A 13,636-nucleotide genomic window follows, 5' to 3' on the forward strand; every position below is an offset into this window, starting at 1 on the left:
GCTGCAGCCTGATGCCCGCCGGGCGGCTGGCTGTCCCGGGGGAGCCCCGCGGGGCTGGGTCCGCTCTCCCTCCGCTCGCCGGGCGGCGGGAGCGGGCGGGCGCCGACTTCGGGAGTTCCTTTCTGCCTTGTAAGGAGGGCTGCTCCGGCCCGTCCCCGCCCGATCGCTCTGACGCCCAGCCCTCCCTCTGCCCACCCCCAGCCTCCTCCCTTCCACTCCCCGGGAGAAGCCAGACGGAGCCTCTCCCTGCCACAAGTCTCTCCGCCGCCTGCCATCCCTCCCCCCGCCCCCCCATTCCGACATCCAGCCCTACACCCCTCCCCGGAGCCGCCCCCCGCTCCTCCGCCCCCGCCCCCGCCTCCTTCCCCCTGGGCGATCGGGGGAATAAATCGGGGAAGAAGCCGAGCGGCAAAGGGAGATAGCGAGAGTGCGCGGGCGCTGGCAGGCTCGCCCAGGTCTGTTTCCAAAGTCGCCCTTGATGGCGGCGGAGGCGAGGCAGCCGCGACGCTGAGCCGCCGACGCCGCGAGCTCGAGGGTCCGCCCGCCGCCGCCGCCCCTTCCCCCGCGCCGCGCCCCGCCGCGCCCCGGCCCGGGCGCGCCAGCCCTCGGACCTCGGCGACCCGGGCGGGCGGAGCGCGCCCCTTCTCCTCCCGGCGTTCCCGGCACCGCTCCTTCCTTCCCGGGCTGGGGAGGGAGGCGGGATTGATCTTCGATCACGAAGATGGCTGCTGGCTGCCTGCTGGTCTTGACTCTGACACTTTTCCAATCTTGGCTGATCCGCCTCTCGTCGGAGGAGCCTTTCCCTTCGGCCATCACGTAAGTCGCCGGGCAGGGCCGGGCCGGGCAGGGCAGGGCTGGGAGTGCCGGCCGAGGGTGCCGCTGGAGCGGGGCGCCGGACTCCGTTCCCCGATCGCGGGGTGTTCCTGCCCGTGGGGGTGGGGAGCGAGCCCGGCGGGGATCCGGAGAGGCCGGGCGGGAGGAGCGCGCCGCTGGCCGCGGGGATGGGCTCCGAACCCGAGCGTCCGAGGGGCCGGGCGCCGGGGCCGCGCGGTCCCGGGCCACATCTGCCGACGGCTCGCGGCGCCTCAGCCCATCTCTTCCAGGATGCGTTAGACTTAAAGAGTTTACAGGCACACGTTTCACGGGGGAGGGAAGAAAGTTTCCAGCCACTGAGCCGCTCTCATCAAAACGCAGTCTTCATAAAAAGTTGTGTTGTGGCCGGGCGTTTGACGAATAGGTGATCCCAGGCTTGGCAGGGTAGCCTGGACCTGTCCCGCTCTTGGCCTCTGGGATGCTCTCTGATTGCCCTGGTGTCCAAACTCCGTTAGATCCTCAATCCCTGGGCGCACTTGACAGCCTTTCTGGTCGGAAGTGTGCTCACTGCGCCCTGCTGCTGAGCACCGTCCACCCGGGGGTCTGGCGGGGACTGGGACCACCCTTTCTTGGAAGCATCTAATTGCCGGAAAGACTTGCGGCTCCTGTTCTTAGGATGAATGGAACCTATTCTTTGGGGAAGGAACTGAGCCTTACCCGAGTCTCCTGCAATTTTCCTCTTATTTTTAAAGATTCTAAAATAACTTACACACACACACACACACACACACACACACACACACACACACGAACACAAACACCTCTCTGCTTTTCTGGAAATAGAGTGTTTAAAGGTAGCCATGTAGTCACCCGGCAGGAAGGGAATGAAAAATAATTCCTCTCCTCTCTTTTAGGCTGGAAAAAGCAATCAAAGTCAGTGGCACATAAATACACATAGATACTTTTAAATGCGCTGAATAGCCTATCAGGCATTCTGGGAAAGCATTTATTTTAGTTCTTGAAGCTACTTTAAAGCTTCTGAGAGCAGGTAATCTTAAGTGGATGAGTCATTTTAATGCATTTTACATAACAAAAACAAAGCCCAAGGTAGCCTTCCCGGTATTTAGGATGTTGGGAATTATTTGCTGTCCTTTCGTTGACCGAGTGCTGAATCCTATAGTTTTTGGCGGATCCTAACTGCGAATCTTTACCAGTTGAAACCCTGCAGCTATTAGATTCAGCTTAAAGTATTTATGACATTAGGTGCCAGTGCAAGCATCTGACTGATGCACATCCTAACCCAGAGAAGGGAAGTGTCTAATATTTTTGTCATTGATTTACAGTCATGTTCCTTTTTAGATAATCTTCCATAAAAATGATTGCAGATCCTGTTTTTGTTATGAAGCAAAAGGGTAAATGCCATCTGTAGACCTTCTTTTAATTGGCAGCATGTTCCAAGCAGATATTTTAAAACATAAAGATAGGAAGGATTACCCTAAAATTATTTACTCTTACTAATTTTTTACTCTCTCTAGCTTGGCCTATACAGCAAGAACTCCAGTGACTCACTTGCATTTTGTGTCAAATGAAAAGAGTCCCTGTGTTTAGTTTACACCTTTTTAGTCTTATTTTTAACTGACAATTTATCATTATTTCTATCATTTAGAGGTTATGCATCATCACACCATTGGGGAAAACTATGACTTTAAACTCCAACAAACTACAACCTTTTATTCTTGAATGTGACATGGTAAAATATTAATGTAAAAAGCCTTATTGTAAGTACAGCTTTCATAAATGATGTCCTAAAATTAAAATAACTCAGTTTTCATGGTCAGAAATTTACTAGAGACAAGAAAGAAATAGTGGGCAAAAATAGGAATTAGGAAAACAAAAAATTTTTAAAAAGATTTGAAATTTATTTTTTAACAATGGAGATTTAAGATGTCTTCAAATTATATGAAACATCATTTCATGAAATAAAAGCTTAGTAAAAGGTTTTGTAGGTCTAAGCCAGTATCCTATAGATAATATTAACAATATTTTTGTAAGACTCTGCATCTTCAGTTATTTATTTGGAAAGTTAGTAACACCATCTTCTGAGGAGAGGACAAATGATAATTGACATCTGTACTTCATGTTAGATTTCTGAATAAATTTTAAAAAATTTAAATTGCAGTGTTATTTTCATCAAGATGTGATGCCATTTGCTTTTCTTGAAAGAAAAAAATCATATGAAATGTTGAGATCAGGAAAAATCTCAAATCTTTGGGAAAAATTTCAAGTTTATAAAAACTGCACACAAAGATGATAGCATTCACTAAAGGCACATTGTTATGCTTCTATGTGTAAGTTTCCCATTAGTAAATCTTTAGTAAATATTTTTTTTGATGATTTTACTTTTCAAAGAAATGGTAACATGAGAAGTTTTGATTATCAGAAAAGGATGCCATCAACACACTATAAAATTAATTATGCACTTAACTGGAGTGGGGCCTCAATTTGAGCTAGTAATTCACAAAGTGTTTTGGTTTTTTTTAAAAGTGTTTATAATATTAAGAGCTTAAGTTTTATTATAATAAAACAAAAAATATTCTAAGTAGCTTTAATTTTCTGCTCTCTGCTTTCTCATACATTCTCATAGCAGATTCTTTTGGATTAAAGCAGTAGTTAAACTGTTCTAAGTGTTAATACTAAAATAATTTTTTTTAAAGACAAAGAAATTTTGATACAATTCTTTGCTAGCTTAGGTTTTCCTTGTGGAAATGATTGTCTCAATAAGGTGTGAAACATATATATGCCATATGGTAGCAACCACCTCATGCATATTGGTTTATATGTAAATGGAAAATACAATATTTTTATGTTAAAATGCACATTATATTGGTAGTTTAAAATACAGTTTCAAAAAGGGAGCTCTCCCTTCTTCTAGAAATAATTTCTTGACTCATATGTGAAAACACTTCTATTTTAAAACTCAGGGTAATATGTATGGAAGCCAGTATTGTAATGTTAATTTAAACCTGCCCCTCTTAATTTTAGAACCTATTTATAAATCCAGTTCTTTTTTTTAAACTTTGTAGTTCCAACTACTCATGTTAAACTTTTATCTCAGTCATATCAAAATGCCAATCAGTCAAGAATAATTGGATGAGAGACTATTGGTATGTGGTGGTTTTAATATAAACTGTATAATGGGATAAATTACAGGTGTCTACATGAAATACAGGTATATATATATATACATATTCCTGTTACTAGACAAATTTAAACTTAAAGGCTGTAGAAAAAAATTTTTTATGTCATTGGAATGGCTATGACTTGGAATGGTATCTTTACTATTTGTTAGAAGTGACAATTATTCTCATTTGGGCTTAGCAATTTCTTTTCACATACTATGTATACAAGAAAATGTGTCCTTGATAAAATGAGATAAAATATTAAATGTAAAATAAAACCTTAAAACTATGAACATCAATAAATCGCTATGTTAGACCTTTAATTTGTTCTCATCAGCTTAAGCACATGACGTTTATTATTTCACAGGTGTGTGTTCAAAATATGCAGCAGTAGATATATTTTTTCAATTAAGTAATAACATGATGTTAAATATATTAATGTTTACACATGTGTAGCTATTTGATTGACATTTGGATGAGCATTAGGTTGACAGAAATGGATATAAACCAAAATTTTTTTTAGAAATATACAAAGGCATAACTTATTATAGTTTATAACAAGGAGATAAGGTGTGCCTTTAATTTTTATGGATTTCATTAATTAAATAAGTACATTCTGAAGCAAACTATTCATTTTGGAAAATATAAAAAATTTATCACTGTTTCTTCAAAGAAACCTCTCTGCATAGACACCTTTCTTTTATTTCTCCAGTATTGATAAAAATAACATCGTTTTACACATGGTAAGGTTTTGCAAAAACCTAAATAACATGTGCAAATTATGAATTCAAATTTAGTATTTATATTTACAGTATATATTCATAAGAAATAACAATGCATTTAGGAACTTTAAAAATAATTTTAATCATTGGTTTTCAGTACACATGTAAATTTCCAAGGAAGTAATCTGTTCTTCTCAATTCACATCTTATTTTCTTGTATGTATCTTCAAACTGTTTATAAACTTAAACTGGAGATTTAAACGGTTAAAGTAAAATATATTTTAGGCAAATTGCCAATTTATTGATTTCCTTCAGTGACTTACATGTACGGACATAATCAGTTCTAACATAAACATATATATCTAGAAGTTTGAAAAAAAAATCAGAATTTCAGTATTTCTAAGAAGTAACATTTTATTGCTCTTAAAGTGACAACCTTTCATTATTTGTAATAAAAGAGTTGTCTGTTATAGTGTTTCAAAAAGCGTGTGAGCTGCTTACCATGGGGAAAGGACTCTGTTCTATTGCATCCACTCCACTTTTACTTAAGGCTGATAGTGTGCATGAGGCACTATAGCATACTATGTCAGCCAGTCCTTTTCATGGATTCTCTGCTTAGTACCACACCTGTTCCCAAGCCTTTCATATGGTTGCTTTCCAGTGTACGTGGAACTGTACTGAGATAACCAACCACAGAGCTTACACATGGTTCATTTTTTTCTTTTGTGTGCGCGAAAAGAAAAGAAAAATGGTTGTGTCATATTGTTTACAGAGTTGAAAGAAAGAGGGTTTTGACTTCAGTGTCACTTGAGGTAAAAATAGTAGCACTTTGTGAAAAATACTGTATTTGCCATCTTTCCCTTCTGGGTCCAAAATATTAACATTGCAAAATTAGATAAATTGTCTAGTTTATATTACTATAGTACTCTATTTAATAATATTTTATGTGTGTGCAAATATACTCAGGGTGGGACAAAAGTAGGTTTCCAATTGTTGGTATGGAAAATAATACAGTAATTAATAAATAATAATTCAAAAATAAACTTTCACATACAATTGCAAACCTACTTTTGCCCCACCCTGTTTTATATGTATATATGTATGTGTGTGTGTGTATATATATATATATATATATATATATATATATATGGTAATGTATACACACTTTAACAGCTGATAGCTGTAGATTCTATTACATTTTGAAAATGAAGTATATTTTAATAAATACTGCATTTTAGGGTGTATACATTTTTGGGGGGACACTGTGTGTGTGTGTGTGTGTGTGCATGCGTGCACACATATATATGAATTTTTTAAAACTTCAAGTGGTTTGCTAGGGTAGAAAAACTTCAGTAAGGTAAGTTTTTTTTAACAAATGTCCATGCTTTAATATCTCTGCCAATCCACAACTGTTTTTAGGAATTTAATGCCATTCAAAATATTTTTGTAACACTAGCATTTAGAATAACTTGTAAAGAAAATAAAATAATATATTGTATACAAAAGCAACTGGAAAATGCTCAGATCATATAGTGACAAGTTATTAACATAATGATTAAAAAGTATGATTCTCAAGATAGTCTTGCCATCATTTAAAATATATATATTTTATTATTGATTTCAGAGAGGAAGGGAGAGGGAGAGAGAGATAGAAACATCAGTGATCAGAGAGAATCGTTGATTGTCTGCCTCCTGCATGCCCCACACTGGGGACCAAGCCCTCACCCCGGCACGTGTCCTGGCCTGGAATCGAGCTGTGACTTTGTGGTTTATAGGCTGATGCTCAACCACTGAGCCACACCAGCGGGCAGATTTGCCATCTTTTATACAAAACAAGCATGAGAAAGAAACTATTGCACATGGAATACTGGGTACATATTAAGAGGTGTATGCATGCTAAGCAATTTTATTTCTGCCGTTTACATATGGGATATTTAAAATGTGTAAGAATTAAACATATTTGGCATTATGACATTTTTGGAATGAAGGATAAATGTGCCCATGTTTTAGTTTTATTTGTAAAATATAAACTTTCAGGTTTCTTTTTCTTATAGGCATTATATATTTTGGAGTATTTTAATACACATGAATAAACTACCATTAGCAATCTAAAATAATGAGTCAAATGATCATTGCTCCTTTAAAATTTGCCATTTGTACAGATTCTAACAAGATTCCAAACAAAGAAAAGATTGACATTGTGGCCTCAACAAACTGGTGTGCTTTTACAGTTAATTTCAGTATTCAGAATCAGGGTGTTATATATGAAGCAATATTTAAAGTTCTATCTGAATATGAATGTGGGATATTTCTGGCTAGATGTTATTTTAACATTTGCTTCTACTGATTTTTTTAACCATATGCCTCTGCTGGGATAAAAAAAATTAGGATATATTTTAAATTCTATATCATAAATGGGGGAACTACTTAAGCTAGAAATGATGGTAATGCAAATAATGTTGTTTGCCCATTTTAAATGCTTCAGATTTGGAGATAATCTTACTGTCAATTTGAAGTTCTTTTTTTTCCTGAGTAATTAAAAATTTGTGATAGTCTCCTGGCTAATTATGAATTCTTTTATTCAAATAACTAATTGCTAGTTCTCGCCTTTATGCACATACATATTTACTATTAATTTATTATTCAATATAACATTGAATCTATTGGGGAATTTTTGATTTGCTTTTTTCCCCCCAAGTAACCTGTGATCAGACCTCAATTTCAGGTCCTCCTTCTCCCTTGATTCTTCTCTCACTGTTTCAGGGACTTCCTTTCACCACCAGACATTTCTCTCGATGGGAAACTGTTGAGGAATTTTGATGCACTGATAAGTCTGTAATATATAATCAAAACTTCCACCAAAATTGTCACACAGTCTAGACAATTGTTTCGTTTGACATTTGCCCACATACTGTGGGGAAAATTAGGGGAAAGAGGGAAAGAGCTAATAAAATAGTTCTCTGTATAAGGTGCCTACTGTCAGGCTACGTAAAGGGATGGTTAGACATTAATGATGTCTTATTTTCAGGATTAAAGGAGGACTGGCTCAGTAAAATAAAAGGGCTTAGGCAACCTGGGAAGTCTCCTGTTTTAAAAAAGTGATCTAGAAGCGTGGGAAAAATGCTATGAGGAATGATGCATGTGTAAGTGGGGCAGACAAAGGAGCCCTTGGATTACAAAATTACAGATGCTAAAGGCAGCAGTTGGCTATTTAAATTTTTTTCTTATTTTTTCCCATTTCCCATGTGAGCTTGGTTTTCCTAGTGCTGTTTACTGAACATAATATTAGCTTTTATATACTTAAATATTCATATATGGAAATTCACCTTAGGAACAAACCAAAGACAATAAAATTGTCTAGGTCTCAAAAAAGAGAAGCAATTAAACATTTTTATTTTTTATAAAACCCTGGGGAAGTGGTTTATTGGATAAGAAGTGTTCCTATAACATATTAAAAACCAAAGTGCTAATAATCAAGAAAGAAATTCTGTTCGTAATATTTTTTCATTAGATTATAAGAAATCAAATAACTTGCAGGTCTGTAGGTGTCTGTGTATTATACCGAAGATTATTTAGACTTCAAAGTACATAATGCATCATATTAAAAAAATAATTTTAATTTATGCTATCTTTTAATGTCTCCTGCTTCAAATATTTTAACATAAAATGCAATTTAATTCAATGAATAATGCAATTATTACTCAGTACAAATTATATAATGCACTGAGCTACATTCTGAGAATCCAAACTGAGGAAGGGAGTCCCACAGGAAGAAATTCCCAACTCCAAGGTGACTGGGAAGCAGTGGGACCCATCAAAACATGATCCAGTAAAAGCAAATAGCATGTTGAAGACACATGGTCTGTTCCATATTAGGTCTGGGGCTTCTGGGTAGGAAGAGATGTTGGTGGGACTGGATTGTTGGTTAGAGTCTGAATTATAAAATGCAGGGCCATCTTTCTACATGACCTGAAGGGAGATGGGCAGTGTTTACAGCACATGGACATTTGTGGTAGCCCAGCTCTGCGTACTCAAATTTGGCCTTCATCCTCAGAGTTTTTAAATTAAAAATAAAAGTTATAGGCTTTGACTTATAATACCTAGAAGGTGGATTAAAGAGACCAATATTTGAGGCAGAGACAATGAGAGGAGCAGCTAGTAGACCATGGCAGCATTCCCAGAGTGAGAGTTGGCCAAGGTCTGAAAAAGAACAGTGGTTGTGGGAAAGCAGAGCAGGTATGGAACATGCTGTAGAAGTAAAATGGTTTGGGTACTTGGGGAATCAGAAAGAGAGAAGAGTTAGAATCCAAGATGTCTAACAGGTAGGTCATGTTACACTGAACGATGTACATTAGAGTGCACGGGAGGAAGACCAAGTTGGTGGGGGGAGGGGAGGTAATGGGCTCACTTGCCATTTTGATTCGCAGTGTCTCTGTAGAAATATGTCTCTAAAGGGGATTTGGAGACAAATTCAGAGTGCAGTCTTTGAAGTCAGAAAGAAGGTTCATTCATCTATTTAGCAAATATTATTTAGTATCTGTTATGATAGGCATTGCGAGTTTCCATAGAAGAACCTAGGTGCAGCAGGGGTGGGGAACATCTGACCCTCGGGCCATAGAAGCCTGGAGGAATCATTTGGCCTGGCCCTGCCAAGGCATTCGGGGTGAGTTAATTAAATGTTTGACCAAATATAGCAGGCTAATTTTTAAGTTGATAATTTTGTATGTCCCGGGAATGATGTTATAAATATCCAAATCATCCTTGGCAGATAAAAAGGTTCCCCACCCCCAATCTACAGTTTCATTTTGCAGAGAGATCCGAAAGGAGGAGTCCTTTAAGGAAGTCACCTGGCCATGAGGGTATGAGAGCAGTTTCGGCAGCGTGTTGCTGACTGCAGCACGATTTCAGTGCCTTAGGAGTTCGTAGCGGCTGAGACTAGAAAGGTAGCGAGTGTAGATCGTTCTTTCAAGAGATTTGACAGTGTGAGGAAAGGGGAAGATGTATAGTGGGTTCAGAGGAAGACACTTGGAGAAATTTGGCACTCTTTTGCTTTGTTTGAAAATAGGAGTTATGTGAGGCTGCTTGGGATTTCAAGTAGTAGCAGTGAAAAACCATAGGACTATCTTGAACCAAAAAGGGAAATATTGCTCAGTGATAGTGGAGCTGGATGATCAATTATGGGAGTCAAGGTGAAGGATGTGCCAACAACTGCAGGAGGGGTGGGATTGCCAACGGGTTCATCCCTTGCTCCAGTCTACAGGTTTTCTTTGACTTTTCATTCTCTGTTCCCTGCAAATTGGCTTTATCTGCTTTCCAGTGCGCATGACATTGAATAGCTGTGAGAGTATATTCTCTCCATCAAAGCTTTGAACTAGTTTGAAACTAGAATTCTAGTCCAAACATAGCCTCCTATGTTGACAGTGTGAATATGGCCATCTACAGCCCATTTAGTTGTGATCAGGAGATGAGATTTGGAAAAAGGACTCTGGTTACCAGAGCTTGGGGCACTTCTTTATCCAATCTCATTAGGACATATTACATTGCAACAGGCCAGTTGCTGTTAGCATGGATAGAGAAGAAGTAGTTCTTAGAAAATGGCTTTTGGGGTTGGGGAAGGTTGTAGAGACAACTAAATAAGTGTTACCAGAGGGGAGATTTGAGGATATCTGAGAGAGAAGACCAAATGGCAGAGAGATGAAAGAGATGAGGGGCCATGACTGATAGGTGAATTTTCTGACAGGCAGGTGAGAAATGGATCAAGAAGAAAAATAGTGTTTTACAAAGGAACTTTTCAAAGATGAATTAGCCTTGAGAATTAAAGCAGATGTTTGGGATATAGAATAGATGCACTTTTAATTTACTGGAGGTGTTTTTGGAGGAATGTTTCAAATTACATATTCCATTCTCAATGACTGGTTCAGAAATGTAATGCATACACATGAGTAATGTCCAAGTTTTGAGATGCACAGATTAGAATTTTTCTTTACCTGGTAGTAATAAGACTCCAGTTCACAGCTCTGTTCCCTTTGGACACAGCCACATTTGATCCTTTTTTGTCTTTATTTTTTTGTTCACTTATTTTAGACAACATTATTATCTTGAAAATCCATGTAGTTTTGCAAAATGTTATTAGAATTAATAAGTATATGTGCTTCTGGTAGAAAGAAATATGAGTGAAAAGGAAATAACAGAAAGAGGAAAGAGTTTGTTTTGGCAATTTATCATTATTAATTATTTTTTTTTGACAGAGAGGGGAGGTTTACTATTACATTCTATCCCACCACCCTATATTCAGTCTTTAGCAAAAGGAAGAGATTTGAATTGGAACAGTTCCTTGTCAATAAAACAAAATGAAACAATTTGGTAAGATAAGAAATAAGTCACAGAATATTTCTGCAAGGCATGTTCCTGGTCACCTCTTAAAGAGGCATCTCGGGTCTCCTGAAGGTCTGGAAATTACTGGCAGCTGCCATCACAGCAGTCCCCTGAGCTTCCAGGATGACTGATGAATGGTTAGGATCACAAATGCCAGCACATCTATGAATCAATGTCGATCTCATTGGTACCAGTGCAGTGTGGAAAAATCACCCCTGTCGTGTGCAACGAGAGATGAGAAGAGTTAGGTGGGCTCTGTATTTTTCTCTTCTGTGACTTTGCTCTCTTTTCTTTCCCATAGGTAGTCACAGTTGACTTGAGCTAATTTTGATGTCTCTACCTGCTAAGCATTCTCTTTACATATTATAAGATTGCTTTCTGACATTTTTGAGCTCCTTCTGTATTCCGGGCACTGTGAATTAATACGCTGCATGTTTTTGAACCCATCCAACTTTAGTTAGTTAGTCCCCTAAGGTAAGTATTATTATCCTTGTTTTCTAGATTAGGGAAGTTAAACTTAGAGTATGAAGAACTTTTATGAATTTTCTTCGGAGCAAAATTTGATCTCAAGCAGTTTAATTACTCACCTGCTGTACTTGGCTGCCCTTCTGTGGCAGGAGCCTTGATGTGTTAGCATCCAATCCTCACCTGGTCCAGTTGTGGCCAACTGAATATCTCAGCAATGAGGTTGAGGGGAAAGGAGTCAGTGTAAATAGAGCAGAACTAGCTCCAAGTCTCAATTTCTCCCTCTGCAGAACAAGGATAACTTTAAGTAGATCCAGAATCACAGTGTTATACCATGAAGGCCAAATGAGAAGATGCGTGGGGAACTTGGAAGGGCTGTTTAATGGCCAGGCTTTAGTATTTGTATCACATGTGATTTTTTCTGCCTTCAAGAAATCATGAAGTGATGACTAAGATTCAGTGAGCTAGATTAGTATGCTAATATATCATTTGGGCCACGAGGAAAACCTGAAATGAGGGGGGAAAGGAATGCTTATCAGGCCTTAAAAGTGTCTCTTTGTAAAGCTTCTGTGGCCTTAATCATGAAGAGGGGACTCTAGTATGCAGTGAACTTGAGAGAGTGAGATGTTTTGTCTCTAGGTTAAGGACGACCTGTTCCCTAAAAGAGACCATGGAGAAAACAGAAGCATAAAGGACTCCATGTTTTATCTAACATGTCAGCCAGCACCTGTGCTATGAGAACTGTGCCACAGGAGGTTGAATCTGTTCTTAAAAGTTATAACCTTGACACTGATAACCGCTCATTATCAAACAAAGATGTGAGCTTTCAGCTTCGAGTCAGAATGTTTGAAAGTTAAGGCGATCCACCCATGATGTTTATAGAAATGATTCTAGACAACTCTCCAAATTGGGAGAGCACAGAAGAATAAAATTGAGACCAGTTGCACTTTTAGCAGTCAATACAGAAGTCAGAGCATACTGAAAAGGCCAGTTGTCATTTGCTTCATCCAACTGATGAAGAGCCACACTCATTTAACCCCACCCCTTCACTTTTCAGTATAAATGCAGGTCAGCCTTTTACACACACTCTTCGTAGAAATAAAAAAAAAGTTAACATGTCTGCTGCACATTTTTAATCAATTCGTGGAGGAAAGAGATGTTTTGATGATACTATACATTAATCCGATGACTAATGAGTACAACTTGGTAATAACCATCGAAGCAGTAAGTTTTCAAGTACCAGGAACCTGCCTTTTTTGACATTTGCCACAGAGAAGAATGTGTAATAGTCTTATGATGTTAGTCACTTCAAAAATACCAACCCGTCTTTGCTATGGCATGCTATTAGAATCGGCTTAAATTTGCATTTGTGAAAATGTTAGGAGAGACAAACCGGTGGGCCATGGGAAGCTGCAGAAGGATGGGCACAATGGGGGCTATGCTCATAGCTCTAAATTAAACATTTAAGCTTGGTTGTTTCTCAACACATCCGATTTTCCTGTCAATATAAATGTAGAAATCAGAATTGATTTTCCTGAGGTAAATTTTTATTGTGCCTGTGTAGCTCAGTTCCCAGGGGATTGATGTACATCGTGTCAAGGTCTGCCAGTGAGTAATTGTTTAAAATTTATATCAATACTCAATGGTAATAAATAAACATAGGGGAATGGTAACTCATCACAGAGCCAACCATGCATGATAATTAGATGAGGTCCATTTATCTCCTTAAGTTATCAGATGTGACACAACCTGTCTGTGTGGTGTCTAAATGCCAGCTGAGTCCCTGGGTATAAATGACTGTGACGGGGGGCGGGGGTGGTTTGAGGTTTGCAAGCCTTGGATTTGATTCTACCACTTCGGGATTTTTCCACAAGTGAAGTCCATTGGCCCCTGGGATTCTGTACTCATAATATGTATGGGTTCTAAAACCTGGAGTCAACAGACTCCTCAGGATATATATTTTTTTCCTTTTCTGTTTCCTCTACAACCACCACCCTAATTCCAGGATAATACATAAAATATGTGTTGTATTATATTATATAACATAGTAATACAGCACATTATATAATATATAAACTCTAG

The 13,636-nt window shown here is 39.0% G+C and overlaps 1 protein-coding gene across 4 annotated transcripts in view; it reads left to right on the forward strand.

The window, feature by feature from the left end:
- The first annotated feature begins 332 nt into the window (after positions 1 to 332).
- The window catches only part of CACNA2D1 (calcium voltage-gated channel auxiliary subunit alpha2delta 1), a 379,039-nt gene continuing 365,735 nt past the window's right edge, over positions 333 to 13,636 (forward strand). For all 4 annotated transcript variants that reach the window (XM_079785391.1, XM_079785388.1, XM_079785389.1 and 1 more), the window contains exon 1: positions 333 to 816. In XM_079785391.1, the coding sequence (XP_079641517.1) occupies positions 722 to 816 (95 nt within the window). In that variant the 5' untranslated portion in view covers positions 333 to 721. The remainder of the gene's footprint in view (positions 817 to 13,636) is intronic.

The sequence above is a fragment of the Cnephaeus nilssonii genome, assembly GCF_951640355.1.
Source record: "Cnephaeus nilssonii genome assembly, chromosome: 12".
Lineage (NCBI taxonomy): Eukaryota > Metazoa > Chordata > Mammalia > Chiroptera > Vespertilionidae > Cnephaeus > Cnephaeus nilssonii.